This window comes from Bombina bombina, chromosome 10 (genome assembly GCF_027579735.1).
Source record: "Bombina bombina isolate aBomBom1 chromosome 10, aBomBom1.pri, whole genome shotgun sequence".
NCBI classification, from domain to species: Eukaryota; Metazoa; Chordata; class Amphibia; order Anura; family Bombinatoridae; genus Bombina; species Bombina bombina.
In genome coordinates this window covers 164,050,431-164,072,456 of record NC_069508.1, presented here as the reverse complement: position 1 = coordinate 164,072,456, position 22,026 = coordinate 164,050,431, and the positions used below count along the sequence as shown (strand labels likewise).

The window sequence follows — 22,026 nt, the reverse complement described above, 5'->3', positions numbered from 1 at the left end:
TACATACATAACATTACATCTCAGTAGGTGTGGTACATACATAACATTCCCTCTCAGCAGGTGTGGTACATACATAACATTCCCTCTCAGCAGGTGTGGTACATACATAACATTCCCTCTCAGCAGGTGTGGTACATACATAACATTCCCTATCAGCAGGTGTGGTACATACATAACATTCCCTATCAGCAGGTGTGGTACATACATAACATTCCCTCTCAGCAGGTGTGGTACATACATAACATTCACTATCAGCAGGTGTGGTACATACATAACATTCCCTCTCAGCAGATGTAGTACCTAAATACATAATATTTATTCTCAGCCGGTGTGGTACATACATAACATTGTCTCTTTACACCTGCTGAAGGGCGTGTATCCAAAACGTGTTGTGTTTTGAGATGCTGGCAAGATCACATAAAGTATACTGTAGTTTGTGACCTGGATCCTTTTCTACAATTTTAAGTGTATTTTATTTGCTTTTCTAATAATGTATTTTATCTAACTATAGGGATTTTATAATTATTTCAGAAAAAGTGTTCTCAAGTCTTACTGGTTATTTATGTAAAACACTAATAAATAATGGGATTTTTTTTATAACAGATGTTCATTAATATCTGCTACTTATTATCAAACTATTGAAACTATATTGAATAATAATAAAACATACAAATAATAATATACTAATAATAATAGAAAGCATATTGTGTTTTATTCTTTTTAAATCAATCCTCTCTCTTCTGAAAATACAAATAGTTTAGTTGTCATTTCATTCACTTTAGAGATAGATGCTTAGTATATAATATTTTAATTATCTATTTTGTATAAGTGCATTTCTTTGGGTGCTTATTCCCTTCTTTTTTTGTGTAAATCAATGTATTTTCAGGTCCCCAAGATAAAATGTAGCAAGAACTATTGTCACTTGCAGTACAGTGCTGAATAAAATGTTGGTGCTATATAATAATAATAATAATAATAATAATATAATAATAATATTAATTAAAATACACTGGGTACCTAAGAAACGGAACTTTATTGTTTGTAAACTTCACATGACAGTATATGGATTTACTAATATATATAAATGTACATCTCTAGGGTCACATACAGCTTTTTAAACTGAACACAGATTTATATACAAAGACTGAAGAGACAAAACATGATTTCAGATGCCGACTTGTCCTGTGTCATTGTCACACAAATAATCACCCCCCTGCACATCGTAGGTTCCATGATACAACCACACATGTCCCCAGCAGACAGCTTGGGCTGGATATGATTTGGCGCCAAGTGATCTCCAGTAGTATCAGGGGGTCAGCAGGAACATTTGGGCTGTAAGGGCGGCACAGAGTCAGTGAAACGGATATTTTTGCCACCAGCTCCTGCCATGTTCTCTGTATCTAGGGTTTCTGACATCTTGACGCAGATGATATCCACTAAACGCTCAAGCACTTGCTTGACTTGTATATTCTCTTTGGCGCTGGCTTCAAAAAACTCAAAACCTGGAAAAATAGAAATCAGAAACAAGTATTAGAAATGACAGTAAAGGGGACTGCTGCAGAGTTTTACATTGTGCAGTAACATATCCGTGTTACTGAACAACTCTGTGTATAAAGCAGTATTTGATGGCAGCTCATTCTAGGGGTTTCTAATATCATGAAAAAAATTATTTAAAAAGTTTGATCTAAAGTATATTTCTTCACTTAAAGGGATAGTAAACACCAAAAATGATATTGTTTAAAAAGATAGATAATCCCTTTATTGCCCATTCCCCAGTTTTACATAACCAACACTGTTATAGAAATATACTTTTTACCTCTGTGATTACCTTGTATCTAAGCCTCTGCAGACTGTCCCCTTATCTCAGACATTTTGACAGACGTGCATTTCAGGCAATTAGTGCTGACTCTTAAATAACTTCACGTGCATGAGTACAATGTTATCTATATGACACACATGAACCAATGCCCTCTAGCTGTGAAAAACTGTCAACTGCAAAGGCGGCCTTCAAGAGCTTAGAAATTAGCATATGAGCCTACCTAAGTTCCCACGGGAATAGGGCCCTCAATTCCTTCTGTATGTGTTTGTGAATTTTTTCCTGTCTTCCACAAGTCTTATATCATTGTTTTATTTAAAGGGACACTGAACCCAAATTTTTTCTTGCGTGATTCAGATAGAGCATGCAATTCTAAACAACTTTCTAATTTACTCCTATTATCAATTTTTCTTCATTCTCTTGCTTTCTTTTTTTGAAAAAGAAGGCATCTAAGCTATTTTTTTGGTTCAGAACCATGGAAAGCACTTGTTTATTGGTAGGTGAATTTACCCACCAATCAGCAAGAACAACACAGTGTGTTCACCAAAAATGGTCCGGCATCTAAACTTACATTCTTGCATTTCAAATAAAGATACCAAGAGAATGTAAAGAATTTGATAATAGGAATAAATTAGAAAGTTGCTTAAAGGGACAGTCTAGGCCAAAAAAACTTTCATGATTCAGATAGAGCATGTAATTTTAAACAATTTTCCAATTTACTTTTATCACCAATTTTGCTTTGTTCTCTTGGTATTCTTAGTTGAAAGCTTAACCTAGGAGGTTCATATGCTAATTTCTTAGACCTTGAAGTGAAGGCCACCTCTTTTCAGAATGCATTTTAACAGTTTTTCACCACTAGAGGGTGTTAGTTCATGTATTTCATATAGATAACACTGTGCTCGTGCACGTGAAGTTATCTGGGAGCAGGCACTGATTGGCTAAACTGCAAGTCTGTCAAAAGAACTGAAAAAAGGGGCAGTTTGCAGAGGCTTAGATACAAGATAATCACAGAGGTTAAAAGTATATTAATATAACTGTGTTGGCTATGCAAAACTGGGGAATGGGTAATAAAGGGGTTATCTATATTTTAAAACAATAAAAATTCTGGTGTAGACTGTCCCTTTAAAATTGCATGCTCTATCTGAATCACGATAGAAAAAAATTGGGTTCAGTGTCCCTTTAAATGAATAAAGTATAATAATAATAATAATACCTAGATTTAGCTTTCAACTAACAATAACAAGAGAACAAAGCAAATTTGATGATAAAAGTAAATTCAAAAAATGTTGTTTAAAATTATTTGAATCATGAAAGTTTTAATTTGGACTTTACTATCCCTTTAAATATTATTCACTACAAACAGATCACATCTACTTCTGGTAACTCTGGTAAGGGAACTCTCCCTTTTTCTGACACATGTAAAGCAACATGAAAGTGAAAATTATGCTTCTTGACTCTGATAGAGCATCAAATGTAAACAACGTCCCAATTTCCTTCTGTTATTACTTTTGTTCTCTAGGTATCCTTTATTGTAGCGTAAACCTAGCTGAGCTCTTAGGACCTCAGGAGTATGCACCTCTATGGCTGCAGTGTTTGCAATAATGTTTATAGCAATGTTTAACATTGTTACAACCTCAGCTTTCATAGAGGGCTAAAGACACGTGCACGCTCATAATCTCCTATCAGGCTACCTAGGTTTACTCTTCAACAAAGGATATCAAGAGAACAAAACAAATTTGATAATATAAGTAAATTGGTAAGTTGTTTGCAGTTGCTACTCTATCTAGACTATAAAACTTTAGTTCTGACTGTCCATTTAATAACAGATTATTTTTCAGCAGACAACTTGAGAAGATACCAGATTCCCACTAGAATAACCTTTCTGTTGTGCAGTGCTGTTGTGTGTACAGGAAGATCCTGTAATGGGTCAATAAAGAGTAATCAGATCACACGCTAATGTATCAGCACAAGAAGCCTATGTAAGAACCAGTATGTCGCAAAAGCGCCATCGTATACACATGGACAGCAATCGCGAACTTCAGACATAGGGCCTGATGATAAAAAACTTCTTCGGTCAGAAAAAAGTATCTAAAATGATGCGAGATCCCTAGTGAAATTCTAAATAGGCAGGTTTTCTTATACTTTTCCATGGCCTTTCCTTGCATTTGTATATGTGAAGGAGAGAGAAGTCCCGTGCAATGTAGCACTGCATTACATGACAGTTCTGCTGCATTTACACTCTCTGCTTTGTATTTTATATTACTGTATACTTTATTTTGTATTTTATTTTGTATACAGACATGTATTTAGGATTGTGATTTTACAAATTCTGATTATGCTTTGACAGTTTCTGTGTAACTTTAAAAAATCAGTCTCATACTTTGTATATTTATGTGTATATTTTACAAATTAAATTGCACTTTGTATTTCTTCTATTTAAAATAAAACTGAAAAACTGACTGTTCAGTTTCCCAGATAGCTTCATTACTTTGTATGGACCCGATAAGCAAAGATTCTCAAGGATTGGGATTTTACAAATTCTGATTATACTTTGACAGTTTCTGTGTAACTTTAACAAATTAGGCTCATACTTTGTATATTAATGTGTATATTTTACAAATTGCGCTTCACTTTGTATTTCTTGCATTTAAAATAAAACTGAAAAACTGACAGCTTCAGTTTCCCAGAGAGCTTAATTGCTTTCGATGGGTCCGATAAGCAAAGATTCTCTAGTTTGTAGAGAAATTATAGTGCAGACTTCACAGGGACTGAATTCTATAAGAAAAAGGGCGGAACCTGGAAGTCCCGGAGAGATGAATGATAACTTCCATAGAAAATAATTAAGCTCTATGGGCTACAGAGTTTCACAGAGGAGAGAGAAGTAAACAGGAAACCAGCTTGTTTAAAATGCTTACAGAATTTCACAAGAATTATTAGAGAGTTTCAGACATACCCTGGAAACTCCCCTGTTGAGCCCAGGAAACTGCACTGTCCCTCCCACTTTCTGAAGCTGTCAGTTTTAGTTTACAATGGAGCGAATACAAAGTATAATATAATTTGTAAAAAATGCACAGAAATATACAAAGTATGATCCTAATTTGTTAAAGTAAAACAGAAACATAATCAGAATTTGTAAAAAATTACTGCTGGATCGATCTAAACTTAAATGTATTAAAATATAAAATAGAAAGTGCAAATCTTAAATGTAATAATACTAAAAGGACCCAATCTGAAGTGTAAAGTAATAGAAAATACATTTAAAAAGTATAACACAACTTTCATATCATGTATAGCTTTATTGCACTGGGCTTGTCTCTCCACATTCAGAAATGCAGAGAACTCCCCTTAAACAAATACAGCAAAATCTGCTGGTCTAGAATCTTGTGAGAGATCTCACAGTTTCACCTTTTTGCTTTTAGCAATCAGTGAGTTCAGCCCCTGTGAAGTCTGCACTACAATGTCTCTCCAAGCAGGAAAATCTTTAGTCATCAAGCCCATAGTGTCTGTGGTCTGAAGTGTTTTTTCAGTCTATTCATAAAGCTCTGGGGCTTTGCGTCCCCCCCCCTTACATGATCACCCTAAAGTGCCCCCTCTCTTTTTCTTTATATCCAAGTCTGAGCACTAACTTGACTCACTGATGCTAATGAGCCACCATATTTCATGTGCATCTCATGTGTACAACAAGCAACTAACTCCCTGCTATTGCACATGTTGCCACTGATAGTAATGTATATGGGGAAATGCCCGGAGCTGTAATCTACTGCTAGTGCAGGAGAGATTCTCTTACTTTTACCCCTGATCCTATACAATTTCTCCACTTGTTTCCCATAACCCAATCTCTTCCACACACTCTGCAACTTTGTGCAATTAGTTATAAATAAGGGTTTGTGGTATCATCAGCATTTGGGAGAGAGGACATATGCAGTGTTTGCAGTGATATTGGATGACCATATAGTTCTCTTGTGGAATATTTTATGTTTATTGCTAAAAACTTGGATTAGCTTCACTCACAATAATAAAAATATGGTGTTGATCTCAAGTGATGCAGAAAATGGAGGAACCATTCAGTTACCCAAGTTACTGAAGCTTCTAACAGCTCATTCTGTAACTTAGCGACTCCTTCTGACAGCTCAGAGAAGGAGCTATTAACAGCAATTACATCTGGTGGTGTTACCATGACAACCCCCACTGAGCCACTAAACGATGCAAAGTCCCATTGAATCACAAAGAAAAATATTGCAAATAAAAAACAAGTCAATTTGAAAGCAAAAATAACATTTCTAACAGTGTAGGTGCCATTGTCATTGGCATACTGTCCATATTGGTCATTATAGCCAAAAATGCAAAATCATAAAGCTAGTTTTATTATTAAAATATGAATAAATTCCCTAAGGCAATTTCTATATTGATAAAGGGCCATTCTAGTGAAAAAAATAAGATGCTCTAATTTGTCGTGGCAAAAATAAATAAATAAATAATTTGAGCATACGTGACTGGTGAGCAAATCAGCAGTGGTAGTCGCATTACCCAGTTGTACGATTGTCCCTGTGGTTGGTTTACTATCCGTTTCTGCTCAGGACCAGTAATTATCTGCTGCACCTGAATGTCACTTTAACTATGTGTTTAACCCATTTGCCAGGGTTAAACAAATACAGCTGCAAAGTCGCTAGTGCTAAAGTTACATTCTCTAATGAATAAGGTGCATTTAATTATTTCATGTGAGATTTACAAGGAGGGAAAACAGTACACCTCTCTGAACAGTGTCTGGGAGGCTGTGGTTGCTGCTCTACGCAATGTTGATGGTGAACAGATCAAAACACTGACAGAATCCATGGATGGCAGGCTTTTGAGTGTCCTTGCAAAGAAAGGTGGCTATATTGGTTACTGATTTGTTTTTGTTTTGTTTTTGAATGTCAGAAATGTATATTTGTGAATGTTGAGATGTTATATTGGTTTCACTGGTAAAAATAAATAATTGAAATGGGTATATATTTGTTTTTTGTTAAGTTGCCTAATAATTATGCACAGTAATAGTCACCTGCACACACAGATATCCCCCTAAAATAGCTATAACTAAAAACAAACTAAAAACTACTTCCAAAACTATTCAGCTTTGATATTAATTAGTTTTTTGGGTTCATTGAGAACATGGTTGTTGTTCAATAATAAAATGAATCCTCAAAAATACAACTTGCCTAATAATTCTGCACTCCCTGTACATGCGTGAGCTCAATGTTATCTATATGAAACACATGAACTAACACCCTCTAGTGGTGAAAAACTGCCAAAATGCTTTCAGATTAGAGGTGGCCTTCCAGGTCTAAGAAATTAGCATATGAACCTCCTAGGTTTAGCTTTCAACTTAGAATACCAAGAGAACAAAGCAAAATTAGTGATAAAAGTAAATTGGAAAGTTGTTTAAAAGTACAAGGTTTTTTTGGACTTGACTGTCCCTTTAACTGCTTAGAGATGTTTCTTTCCTTTCTGATCATCATTTCAAGGGTAACAGCTGTTGTAATGGAGCCCAGGAATAGAACTGACAGATACATTTAATAGACCTAGATACAGGGTGCATACATATCTTTATTTTACAGGATTGTACAGATTTGATTGCTGGTGTTTTACGGTCTCTGTGGGAAGTCACAATGCATACTGATGGTGCAGAATATTCTATAGTGCAGAGTACAATGCACATAATCAGCATTAACAAGAGACAAAGATGAGCCCAGTGATTCAGCTGACTGTACATTTGTCCAGCTTTACAAACCATCAGCTCACATTGTCATATAATGCTGAATATGATGGAGAGAAAAGTCAGTGACCTGCAGTTTCCTAACCCGGCTCATACTCCTAACCAGGGGCACTGGCATTTACCCCTAGTTTAGTCTAATGCAACATCTGCATCTGTTTGCTTTAGTCACTGGGAGGTGTAAAACTTATTTCATGTCATTTCTTGTTGCATTCATTTGACCTAAATACAATAAACAGATCAGAAGTCATGAGCAGAATTCCGTCATGTTTTGTGTTACTTATATCAGCAACCTAGAATCCTGGTATCAGACTTAAAGGGACATTCCAGCCAAAATTGAAATCCACATGGGAGCAATTAATTTTTGAATAGAAGCATTTTTGTAATATACATGCATTAGCAAAAATGCTTCTAATAAAAGCTATAGCTGTTTCAAAAGTGTATTTAAGTATGCACCGTGCACCAGCATTTACAAAAACAGCACTTGCTCAGAGAGCCTAAGGTGCTTGTATCATCTGGTAATGAATCAATTTGTTTATCGCTGACATGATACAAGCCCCACTGGCACTCTGAGCAGCCGCATTATTTACAATGCGTGTGCACTGAGAAATATCTATGCTTCACATGCACTAAAACAGTGGTAACTTTTACTAGAAGCATTTTTGCCAATACATGTATATTGCAAATATGTTTCTATACACAGATGTAATTCATCTATGTGCATTTCCATTTTGACCGAAATGTCCCTTTAAAAGGAAAATGTAGATCCAAATTAATCTTTAATGATTCAGGCAAAACATACAATAAAAAAATTAAAACCTTTTTCTCTATCTAAGGGGTAATAGGAGTTCCCCCCCCCCCCCCCCAGCGACATTGTCACCTGACAGATTGCTGCAGGCGCCACTTGTGACATTGTGACTAGCAACAGGTCAGATTAGAGCCATACTAAAGGATGTCCTCAAATCTGATGTCATAGTGCTACCTGGGGGCAGATTTTGAGAACGCTGCACTAAACCAAACCTTCCAACATTTTCCAAATAAAAAAATGAGACCAGGATCTTGTTACAGAAGGTTTGTGTGATCTAGTGGGGACTTGCTAGTCTGGGTATTCTGGTCCTGGGGTGGATAATGCTAACGTAACATGTTACAGGGCTTTACAGGTTAATAGAAACTATTTTTTTTGCTTTGTAGTTTTATTTGATAAGAAGCTGGAATTTACTGAAGAAATTAAGACAGTGGGACTAAGGTCACAATCACTGATTGTCCCACAAAATGCAGGACAGTTGGGTGAAAGTGCAACAGAGATATGACATTCTCATTACATATACGTTAGTAGGTAGGTTCTGTTAAAAAATGTATTTATAGTCGGATTAAATGGTGTTTTTTAAAAAGAGTTTTCCATTGTAAATCACTGACATGTTGCACCTGAAATTGCACAATTAAAATATCAAGGTCACCTTAGATTTACCATGAGCTAACAGGGGTGGGGACAGGTGATAGAACAAATTAGCATAGAGATAGGGGTAGTGTGGTTCTAGGCCTAGATATATGTTAAAGTTATTGTTAGTTAGGGTTAGCGTTAGGGTTAGCTAGGGTTAGCGTTAGCGTGTTAACATGTTGCACCTGAAATTGCACAATTAAAATATCAAGGTCACCTTACATTTAACATGAGCTAATAGGGGTGGTGACAGATGACAGAACAAATTACTATAGAGATAGGGGTAGTGTGGTCCTAGGCTTAGATATAAGTTAAAGTTATTGTTAGTTAGGGTTAGCGTTAGGGTTAGCTAGGCTTAGCGTTAGCTAGGGTTAGCATTAGGGTTAACTAGGGTTATCATTAGGGTTAGCGTTAGGATTAGCTAGGGTAAGCATTACGGTTAGCTAGGGTTAGCTATGGTTAGCGTTAGGGTTAGCTACGGTTAAGAATTAGGGTTAGCTAGGGTTAGCGTGAAGGTTTGCTAGGATAAGCATGAGAGTTAGCTAGGGTTAGCATTAGGGTTAGCTAGGGTTAGCGTTAGGGTTTGCTAGGGAAGTCTTCATCCAGACGGCATCTTCTATCTTCATCCATCCAGCGCGGAGCGGGTCCATCTTCAAGACATCCGGCGCGGAGCATCCTCTTCAATCGACGTCTTATTAAACAATGAAGGTTCCTTTAAATTACGTCATCCAAGATGGCGTCCCTTGAATTCCGATTAGCTGATAGAATTCTATCAGCTAATCGGAATTCAAGGGACGCCATCTTAGGGTTAGCGTTAGGGTTAGGGTTAGCTAGGATTAGCGTTAGGGTTAGCTAGGGTTAACGTTAGGGTTAGCGTGTTAACATGTTGCACCTGAAATTGCACAAATAAAATATCAAGGTCACCTTAGATTTAACATGAGCTAATAGGGGTTGTGATAGTGATAGAACAAATTACTATAGAGATAGGAGTAGTGTGGTCCTAGGCTTAGATATATGTTAAAGGTATTATTAGTTAGGGTTAGCCTTAGGGTTAGCTAGGGTTAGCGTTAGCTAGGGTTAGCATTAGGGTTAACTAGGGTTAGTGTTAGGGTTAGCTAGGGTTAGCGTTATGGTTAGCTCGGGTTAGTGTTAGGGTTAGCGTTAGGGTTAGCTACGGTTAGCGTTAAGGTTAGCTAGAAGTAAGAATTAGGGTTAGCTAGGATTATCGTGAAGGTTTGCTAGGGTAAGCGGGAGAGTTAGCTAGGGTTAGGGTTTGCTAGGGTTAGCATTAGGGTTAGCATAAGGGTTAACTAGGGTTAGCGTTAGGATTAGCTAGGGTTAGCGTTAGAATTATCTAGGGTTAGCGTTAGGGTTAGCTAGGGTTAAGAATTAGGGTTAGCTAGGGTTAGCGTTAGGGTTAAGAATTAGGGTTAACATTATTAGGGTTAGCTGGGGTTAGTATTAGGGTTAACGTTGGGGTTAGCTAGGGTTAGCGTTAGGGTTAGCTAGGGTTAGCGTTTTAACATGTTGCACCTGAAATTGCACAATTAAAATATCAAGGTCACCTTAGATTTAACATGAGCTAACAGGGATGGGGACAGGTGATAGAACAAATTAGTATAGAGATAGGGGTAGTGTGGTCCTAGGCTTAGATATATGTTAAAGTTATTGTTAGTTAGGGTTAGCGTCAGGGTTAGTGTTAACTAGAGTTAGTGCTAGGGTTAGCTTTAGGATTAGCTAGGGTTAGCGTTATGGTTAGCTAGGGTTAGCATTAGGGTTAGGGTTAGCTAGGGATAGCGTGAAGGTTAGCTAGGGTTAGCGTGAGAGTTAACTAGGGTTAGCATTAGGGTAAGCTAGGGTTAGCGTTAGCGTTAGCTAAGGTTCGTGTTAGGGTTAGCTAGGGTTAGCGTTAGGGTTAGCTAAGGTTTTAGCGTTAGGGTTAGCCTTAGGGTTATATTTAGGGTTAGCTAGAGTTAGCTTGGGTTTGTGTTAGGGTTAGCGTTAGGGTTAGCTAAGGTTTTAGCGTTAGGGTTAGCGTTTTAACATGTTGCACCTGAAATTGCACAATTAAAATATCAAGGTCACCTTAGATTTAACATGAGCTAACAGGGATGGGGACAGGTGATAGAACAAATTAGTATAGAGATAGGGGTAGTGTGGTCCTAGGCTTAGATATATGTTAAAGTTATTGTTAGTTAGGGTTAGCGTCAGGGTTAGTGTTAACTAGAGTTAGTGCTAGGGTTAGCTTTAGGATTAGCTAGGGTTAGCGTTATGGTTAGCTAGGGTTAGCATTAGGGTTAGGGTTAGCTAGGGATAGCGTGAAGGTTAGCTAGGGTTAGCGTGAGAGTTAACTAGGGTTAGCATTAGGGTAAGCTAGGGTTAGCGTTAGCGTTAGCTAAGGTTCGTGTTAGGGTTAGCTAGGGTTAGCGTTAGGGTTAGCTAAGGTTTTAGCGTTAGGGTTAGCCTTAGGGTTATATTTAGGGTTAGCTAGAGTTAGCATTAGGGTTAGCTTGGGTTTGTGTTAGGGTTAGCGTTAGGGTTAGCTAAGGTTTTAGCGTTAGGGTTAGCGTGTTAACATGTTGCACCTGAAATTGCACAAATAAAATATCAAGGTCACCTTACATTTAACATGAGCTAACAGGGGTGGGGACAGGTGATAGAACAAATTAGTATAGAGATAGGAGTAGTGTGGTTCTAGGCTTAGATATATGTTAAAGTTATTGTTAGTTAGGGTTAGCGTTAGGGTTAGCATTAGGTTTAGCATTAGTGTTAACTAGGGTTAGCGTTAGGATTAGCTAGGGTTAGCGTTAGGATTAGTTAGGGTTAGCGTTAGCTAGGGTTAGCGTTCGGGTTAGCTAGGGTTAAGAATAAGGGTTAGCTAGGGTTAGCGTTAGGGTTAGCTAGGGTTAAGATTTAGGTTTAGCTAGGGTTAATAATTAGGGTTATCTAGGGTTAGTGTGAGGGTTAGCTAGGGTTAGCGTTAGCTAGGGTTAGCATTAGGGTTAGATAGGGTTAGCGTCAGGATTAGCTAGGGTTAGCGCTAGGGTTAAGAATTAGGGTTAGCTAGGGTTAAGAATTAGAGTTAGCTAGGGTTAGCGCTATGGTTAGCACTAGGGTTAGCTAGGGTTAAGAATTAGGGTTAGCTAGGGTTAGTGTTAGGGTTAGCTAGGGTTAGCGTTAGGGTTAGCTAGGGTTAGCATTAGGGATAGGGTTAGATAGGGTTAGGGTTAGATTGGGTTAGGGTTAGATATGTTTAGCGTTAGGGATAGGGTTAGGATAGATAGGGTTAGCGTTAGGGATAGGGTTAGATAGGATTAGCGTTATGATATGAATAGGGTTAGATAGGGTTAGCGTTGGGGTTAGATAGGGTTAGCATTAGGGATAGTGTTAGGGTTACAGTTAGCATTAGGGTTAGGCTACAGAGAGAATTTAAAGTTAACCCCTGGGGTGCCACACAGTTCTGGAATATCTCAAGTAGAGTTTACTACCAAAATGTTGCAACTAAAATGTCACATTTAAAGTGATTGTAAAGTTTTCATATTTAATACACAGTATATAAAATCATTCATAAAAATAGGGACACTTTAAAGGGACGTACAACAGGTTGAGATCTGTGCATATCCTAAAAGGGCTAATTAATTAAAAATAGTTTGCATTAAAAAATTGTTTAAAAATTGCTGACAAGTATATTAAAATAATTTCTAAAAATAAGCACAATGAATTACATAACTAAGCTGCCTGGGGCAGCCAACTCCACCCCCCCTTATCAGTGTTTAGACACAGGCATTGTATTTCAACTGAGTTCAAAGCTTCTAGGCAGCTCCAGCAGATAATCCCTATGCATTTTTGTATTCTACCAAAAGCAACAATAGATATAGATACAGCCATAGAAGGAAATATGTGGGGGGGAGTTAGAGCTTTACAATTCAGAAAATAAAAAGAAAGGGTTAATGGCGAGGCACTGCAGTATAAATTTGCAGGTAAAGTAATTAAAGTTCATATTATATTTTGTCTCTATCCCAACTTGTTTTATGTCCCTTTAAGTCATTAAATTTTTTAAGGACACTTCAACTAATACTTTATTTAGCTGAGCTTCATCCAATTGTTGCATGCTCCACTTGGCGTCCAGCTCGTGGGACACACAACAATTGGATGTTTTGTGAGGTTCGTATCTTTTCAGAGCTGAATTTCTTCTTGTGAAAGTGAAGTATACTGGGGTCTGGATTTGCAAAGATCTTAATGTGCTTCACTTTGACAAAAAAAAAATTGGCACCAAAAGATCCGAACATAACGAAAGTCCTCCTACTTCTGCATTCAGCATTGAACGAAAATGCAGAATGGACAAGTCTACTTGTTAACCTCTTGCATGCTGAAAATGGCTGTATTATGTTGCACAGAGCTGTAACCGTTAAATGCATAACTAAAGGGAACATGTTGTGCTGTATGTTTCCCTCCCTGCGACAGCGCACGATTACATAGATTGATGGAATTTCTGTGCCACTTTGGTACTGTGTGAAAAGCTAATATTTGACAATACTTTGCAGAGATTAAACAATAATAATTTCCCTACTAAATCAAGTTAAATGTAAATATAGACGCCTTGGATCAGACTGTCTGTGCTGCTTATTGTTGCAGGCTGTATATAGAGTAAGATAATTCTAGTTTATTGCAATTTACCAGTCATACAGATACACAAGCTTTTTATAACAATGCCCCCGCAGTTGTCCTGTCAGCCAGCAGGTGGCGCTGCAGTATAACACATACCCAGCTGATCAGCAAGTTGCTTTCCCATCTCCGGTGCAACGACTCGCTCATCTTCAAGGTCACATTTATTTCCCACCAGAATGACCTGTGCGTTGTCCCAGGAATATGTCTTAATCTGGGTGGCCCTGTGTGAAAGTACAAAGGGACAAAGGTGTATTTCATTTTTGTACTTTCCTAGGCAATGGCAAATCTGCTGCCCCCATACCCCAGCACAACCAGAGGCCAGCGATAAACTGAGCGGACAACCAGGGGTCACTGATTTGTAATGAAATTAATACATTAAACCACTGGAGAGCATAGATGCCATTAAACTACCACACAAAATGTGCTCCACCCAGTAAAACCTGATTCCCTAGGTATAGGCACAATAGTACACTGTATTAATGCATTTAATCACAAAACTTCATCTAATGTTTGCCTGTTTGCGGGCGCACAATAATTATCCAGCCATTACAAGTGTGTGGTTATTGCTACTCAGGGCCGTCTTTAACACTGGGCAAAAGGGGCAGCTGCTCCAGGAGCGAGCTGCATTAAGTGTAATGGTGCGGTCGGGCCGGGCTGTTACTAGACAGCTGGCCAGATGCGCTCTGAGGGAAAACCAGACCCGCTCAGTAGAGCACAGAGGGAGGGTCTGGAAAACCCTGTTTTTTTTTATAAAAGTTTACCGGATATATTAGGTTGTATAAAGCTAGCACTAATATAATGTTATATAATTCTGCACTATGTGCGGAATTATATAACATTATTTTTTTAGGTTTACTGGCACTTTAAGGGGCCCAAGAGTCCTAAAAAAAATAAATTGTTTTTTTGGTTCATGCCAGACTGCTGATGTCATGTGATATAGGGGACACACAGTCAGTCCTAATACTGTCACAGTCAAAAGTTCTCTGCTTATATTTATTTGTGAGAAACTGTGCCAGACCATGCCAAGCTAGTGCCATGTGCTGTTTTAGATGTGCACTGTGCAGCACTGAATGCTAAGCCCTAACTCGGCATCCAGCCAATCCCACTGCATCAGAAAAGGTACTGCTGGGGTTACCACTGTTACCAGGTAACTGCTCTGGTAGTGGAGGTTGTTTCTGGGTACGGCTGACTGTAGGCGCATGCAGCAGAAAGCTAGAGCGGCAGGCACATGAGGATTTGAGAATCTGTGCAGCTGCACACACTGCTCTCTTCAGTCTTGAGGCTGTGTGACTCATCTCACAATGTATCCATGCAGCCTTGGGCAGACAGGATCGCATCCAGTCTGCTGGTCCCCTTAACCCTGCTCTTTCTGCTGTGGCCCTAAGATCAAGTAACTGAAGTTTGTTAGGGGAACAGTGCTTTGTAGAAAGGTGTCAGTGGGAAGAATAAGTAAGTGCACACACGCCCCCCCCCCCATGCAGCATTGTCTACTGCAGGGTGAGAGGGAACTTGTTCCTAGCAAAGAAGGGACATGTGCTGCTGTATAGTGTCATGCTGATACTTCACACATTAAGGTAAGGTTTTTTTTTTTATAGTTTGTTTTCTCTCTGTCTCAGATTTTACAGCTTCCCATAGCAGTTCTGCTGTTCCAGTCAGTAAACGTATATTTGTCTGCACCTCCATGCTTCCTCCTCAGTCTTTACCTTGCTTGCTCCTGTTGGCTGCCCTAAATCTCTTTAACCAGCTAACCTCACACCAGAATCACATTCAAAAGCATATTAAATCAATCCACAGTGGAGGAATTTATATATTTATTTACTTATTAGTACTGCTTAGGTCCAGTTTCACATATTGCAATTTATTTCATTTTTTTAAAATGATTAGCCCAGCTGCAGCAGTGGATGATCCACTGCATGGGCTAATAATTTAAAAAAAAATATAAAATAAATTTATTTAGTTGTTTTGTGGGATGTTGGGGTGGAGGGCGAAATTGTATTGGGGGGGCCAAGAAAATGTTTGCCCAGGGTCCAGTCAATTTTAAAGACGGCCCTGTTGCTACTGTAAGCTCATGGTGGCAATTAGCGCTTGTAAAATTAACTAAGGATCAGATCTATCAGATCTCTGGTTAATTTTATAAATGTGCCCAAATAACCCCAAAATAAAATGTAGTGTATTTTATTGCAGTATTTTGGGGGTAAAGTTGGTGGTAGTGGGGTGTTAGAAAAAAACGGCACTGAAACATTAGCAGTCTATGGAACTGTGTGTTTCCTGTAAATATATATGTATATGATTATATACATATATATTTATTTGTTAATATGTGTACAGACACATATTAACACATAAATATATATGTATATAATCATATACATATATATTTATATTTGCTGCCCATCACTGAGCTACTTACCCTTTCACTGCACTTAGGTTCATATGCCATCAGAACGAGGCTCCAATTGAGGCTATGGAAGCACGCTGCCGTGAGCGCAATGCTTCCTAGCAATGATCGCATTGTGCTTAACTTGTAATACCAGCTCACCTTAGCGTGCGCTAGTATTACTCAGTGGAGCGCTAATATCACTTGCCCGCAGGCGATGTTTAGAGCTCCACTTGTAATCTAGCCCTATGTGTTTATGGTATCATTAGGTGCAATATATAGTGATATTCTTTACATAGGACACACTAAATATTAGCACATGAGTGGGCCATACAATGGGCAGTGCATACAAGGGGATGGGAATATAGGGACTGGGCTATAGTTCCCCACAAATACTGTCTTGTCCAGAGCCCTGCAAATGCTAAGGGTGGCCCTGGCATCACAGATATCTGTGGAAATAACCATCTAATAGCTGCAGGGTAACATCCTCAGTCTTACACATGCTGGCTCTAAAGTGATTTATTTTATCCTTTGTTGTGGGAATAAAGTGATTGCACAGCAACCTTACCAGTCCTGCACAGCGTTGTACGACTCCTCGTTAGTGATATCATACATAAGAATAAAGCCCATCGCCCCGCGGTAATAAGCTGTGGTGATGGTTCGGTACCTCTCTTGTCCAGCTGTGTCCTGCGCAGAGAAAGGGACAGACATAAGCCGGGCAGACGGGACAGTTCTGTAGCAATAGGAACGTGATGTCTCTCTCCTGCAGAAATATTCATGTTCCTTACACATCACAAAACATTCTGTACACATCAGAGCAAGCAGTTTTATATTACACAGCAGCAGTGCTCTAGTTCAGATAACCTGAAAATCTGGCCTGTTATGGAAGTCTGATGACTGGTTTGAAAACCTTTTCCTAACTTTTACATAATTCTGCAGTATCTGCACTATACCTGCGCCATCTGCACTATATCTGCGCCATCTGCACTCTATCTGCGCCATCTGCACTATATCTGTGTCTGTGCCATCTGCAGTATCTGTATTATATCTGTGCTATCTGCACTATATCTGCTCTATATCTGTGTCTGTGCCATCTGCAGTATCTGTATTATATCTGTGCTATCTGCACTATATCTGCTCTATATCTGTGTCTGTGCCATCTGCAGTATCTGTATTATATCTGTGCTATCTGCACTATATCTGCTCTATATCTGTGTCTGTGCCATCTGCAGTATCTGTATTATATCTGTGCTATCTGCACTATATCTGCTCTATATCGGTGCTATCTGCACTATATCTGCAATATCTGCGCCATCTGCATATGCGCTATATCTGTGCTATCTGCAGTATCTGCACTATATCTGTGCTATATCTGCTCCATCTGCACTATATATGCACTATCTGCACTATATCTGCGCTATATCTGTGCTATCTGCACATGCACTATATCTGTGACATCTGCAGTATCTGAATTATATCTGTGCTATTTGCACTATATTTGCGCTATATCTGCTCCATCGGCACTATATATGCACTATCTGCACTATATCTGCGCTATATCTGCAGTAACTGCACTATATCTGCAGTATCTGCACTATATCTGCAGTATCTGAATTATATCTGTGCTATTTGCACTATATCTGCGCTATATCTGCTCCATCTGCACTATATATGCACTATCTGCACTATATCTGCACTATATTTGCAGTATCTGTACTATATCTGTGCTATCCGCAGTATCTGCACTATATCTGCACTTTATCTACGCCATCTGCACTATATCTGCGCTATATCTGCACTATATTTGCACTATATCTACGCCATCTGCACTATATCTGCGCTATATCTCGAGTATCTGCACTATATCTGCACTATATTTGCACTATATCTACGCCATCTGCACTATATCTGCGCTATACCTGGAGTATCTGCACTATATCTGCGCCATCTGCACTATCTACACTACATCTGCAGTATAGCTGCACTATATCTGCACTATATATGTGCTATAGCTGCAGTATCTGCACTATCTCTGCAGTATCTGCACTATCTCTGCAGTATCTGCGCTATCTGCAGTATCTGCACTATATCTGCAGTATCTGCGCTATATCTTCAGTATCTGCACTATATCTGCAGTATCTGCACTATATATGCGCTATATCTGCAGTATCTGGACTTTTTATTGCTCTGTGGAAGATAAGCTTCTTGTATCAGATGCCAATAACAGATCACGGTGCACAATTAGTATATATAGACACAGAAATCAGTATACTTATATAATATCTGGTTTTATCAAGCACTAAGAGGGTCTTCTCCTGGGTTACCAATAACAAGAGATGCTGGTAGCGCCACTGTACAATGCCTCTCGCACATAAATGATGTCTACAACCTTTGCTGTCACACATGGAGAAGATATAAAAAGAGATTTAATTGCTGTCTTTATAACTCAGCTAAAAGCTGCCATTTCACAAAACCAGTCTGGCCCTCTGAGATGTATAAAGGTTGCTGTGATTATTCCAGGGGTTGCTGCGCTAATGACTCGGTGCATCTGTTGGTGCAGGAGACAAGTGATTCATACAGACACAGTGATTATAGAGAGCAATTAACATTTTAAGCAAACCAGTCCCTTCATTTGAAGGTTACTTGTTTATAGCATCAAAATTACACTTTACAATAACAGGGACTGAAATGTACAGCCGCACAGATACATACAGCACCAGCGGATAGTACAAACCCCTGAAATGTACAGCAGCACAGATACATACAGCACTTGCTGATAATACAAACCCCTGAAATGTACAGCAGCACAGATACATACAGCACCTGCTGAGAGTACAAACCCCTGAAATGTACAGCAGCACAGATACATACAGCACCAGCGGATAGTACAAACCCCTGAAATGTACAGCAGCACAGATACATACAGCACCAGCGGATAGTACAAACCCCTGAGATGTACAGCAGCACAGATACATACAGCACTTGCTGATAGTACAAATCCCTAAATGTACAGCAGCACAGATACATACAGCACCTGCTGATAATACAAACCCCTGAAATGTACAGCAGCACATACATACAGCACCTGCTGAGAGTACAAACCCCTGAAATGCACAGCAGCACCGATACATACAGCACCTGCTGAGAGTAAAAACCCCTGAAATGTACACCAGCACAGATACATACAGCACCTGCTGATAGTACAAACCGCTGAAATGTACAGCAGCACAGATACATACAGCACCTGCTGATAGTACAAACCGCTGAAATGTACAGCAGCACAGATACATACAGCACCTGCTGATAGTACAAACCGCTGAATTGTACAGCAGCACAGATACATAGCACCTGCTGATAGTACAAATCCCTAAATGTACAGCAGCACAGATACATACAGCACCTGCTGATAATACAAACCCCTGAAATGTACAGCAGCACAGATACATACAGCACCTGCTGAGAGTACAAACCCCTGAAATGCACAGCAGCACCGATACATACAGCACCTGCTGAGAGTAAAAACCCCTGAAATGTACAGCAGCACAGATACATACAGCACCTGCTGATAGTACAAACCGCTGAAATGTACAGCAGCACAGATACATACAGCACCTGCTGATAGTACAAACCGCTGAATTGTACAGCAGCACAGATACATACAGCACCTGCTGATAGTACAAACTGCTGAAATGTACAGCAGCACAGATACATACAGCACCTGCTGATAGTACAAACCTCTGAAATGTACAGTAGCACAGATACATACAGCACCTGCTGATAGTACAAACCGCTGAAATGTGCAGCAGCACAGATACATACAGCACCTGCTGATAGTACAAACCGCTGAAGTGTACAGCAGCACAGATACATACAGCACCTGCTGATAGTACAAACCGCTGAAATGTACAGCAGCACAGATACATACAGCACCTCCTGATAGTACAAACCGCTGAAATGTACAGCAGCACAGATACATACAGCACCTGCTGATATTACAATCCCCTGAAATGTACAGCAGCACAGATACATACAGCACCTGCTGATAGTACAAACCCCTGAAATGTACAGCAGCACAGATACATACAGCACCTGCTGATAGTACAAACCTCTGAAATGTACAGCAGCACAGATACATACAGCACCTGCTGATAGTACAAACCGCTGAAATGTACAGCAGCACAGATACATACAGCACCTGCTGATAATACAAACCCCTGAAATGTACAGCAGCACAGATACATACAGCACCTGCTGATAATACAAACCCCTGAAATGTACAGCAGCACAGATACATACAGCACCTGCTGAGAGTACAAACCCCTGAAATGCACAGCAGCACCGATACATACAGCACCTGCTGATAGTACAAACCCCTGAAATGTACAGCAGCACAGATACATACAGCACCTGCTGATAGTACTAACCCCTGAAATGTACAGCAACACAGATACATACAGCACCTGCTATCTTTATTTAAAAAGCAGGAATGTAAAGCTTAGGAGCCGGCCCATTTTAAGTTCAGCACCCTGGATAGCGCTTGCTTATTGGTGGCTACATTTAGCCACCAATAAGCATGCATAACCCAGGTACTGAACCAAAAATGGGCTGGCTTTTAAGCTTTACATCCTTGCTTTTTAAATAAAGATAGCATGAGAATGAAGAAACATTGATAATAGGAGTAAATTAGAAAGTTGCTTAAAATTACTGCTCTATCTGAATCATTAAAGAAAAAAAAATGGGTTTAGTGTCCCTTTAAGCCTGCAAGTGCTTGCAAGTACTCGATGTTACTTCACAGCATACCGAGGGGAGAGATTACACATAAGAGAGGCTCAGCCTAGCATAGTGAAGGTTGGTAGTACATGCTCACTCCCTTATAACATACAACCACATAAACCTGGAAAAACACACACTCCTCATACTCCCCAAAGTCAGGTGCTCACTTTAAAGGGTATATACAGTATTATATATATATATAAGTTTATAGAACCATTAACCCTCACTGACCGGATTCAACTGCCAGGGTGCTATGTTGAATTTAATAGTAACAGAAAGATAAGTAATCTCTGGACTTAAGACAGCAAAGACATTTATTCAAATTTTAATTGGGGGTGCATTTTAAAATCAGAGAATTGTTATTGGTGATGTACTGATGGTTTGGGATATTTATTTGTACTCTTTTGGTCATTCTTGTTGGTCTGAATAAGGGGCACATTGCTGCTCCCAAAAGTAATTTGAATAAATGTCTTTAGTCCAGAGAGTGATTATCTTATTGTGTTTTTTTATAAAGTATATAAAAGAGAAGAGAATTAAAGTGATAGTAAACTATTGCAAACTCCAACATGCGATCATATATATAACCAAAAATTAAATACACTTTCATTCATCAAAACGCCAAAAACTGTCAGTATTTGTAAATATTTACTTTTTAGATGCTTCAATTTCAGCTCCGTTCCTCCATCCGTACAATTGGCACCATAGATTTTTAAAATCACGTGTTTCCAATGTGCAATCAGAATCCCGGTCAGTCGGCGACTGTAAAACACACTAACACGCCCCTCGTTAGCTATGCAGATGCGCTACATGACAGATCTCAGACTGATCGTCTGAAAACATGTATTAAGAATGTAAGGCTTGCGCAAAGCGAATTGTGAAGAACGATATGCCCATATAATGACGTAGAGAGTGAGGGGTTCCGGTCTCTACTACGGCTCATACACAGATCAGGAAGTAATCCCGGGGGTGGAGCAAGGAGCGATAACGCTCAGTAAGTAAAATATTATTTAAAAAAAAAAACAACTTTAAGTTTTAAATAAAAAAAACTAGCGATTTGGGTGATAGAGACTTGAGTAATTAGATTTTACCTTCAAATTTCACTCAATTTACCATCACTTTAACACATAAGTAGATCACACTCACAGAGTCACTGTCCATGGTGCTGGACCTTAATAAACAGCCTAGCTCTCTTGGCAACTGCAACT

The 22,026-nt window shown here is 39.0% G+C and overlaps 1 protein-coding gene across 1 annotated transcript in view; it reads right to left on the bottom strand.

Annotated features, from left to right (window-relative positions):
* Positions 1-1,014: 1,014 nt before the first annotated feature.
* Positions 1,015-22,026, bottom strand: part of RAB3B (RAB3B, member RAS oncogene family) — a 103,105-nt gene continuing 82,093 nt past the window's right edge. The window contains exons 3-5 of the mRNA XM_053693482.1: positions 16,617-16,735; positions 13,768-13,892; positions 1,015-1,502 (exon numbers count right to left, since the gene is read on the bottom strand). Of these exons, the coding sequence (XP_053549457.1) occupies positions 1,315-1,502; positions 13,768-13,892; positions 16,617-16,735 (432 nt within the window). The 3' untranslated portion in view covers positions 1,015-1,314. The remainder of the gene's footprint in view (positions 1,503-13,767; positions 13,893-16,616; positions 16,736-22,026) is intronic.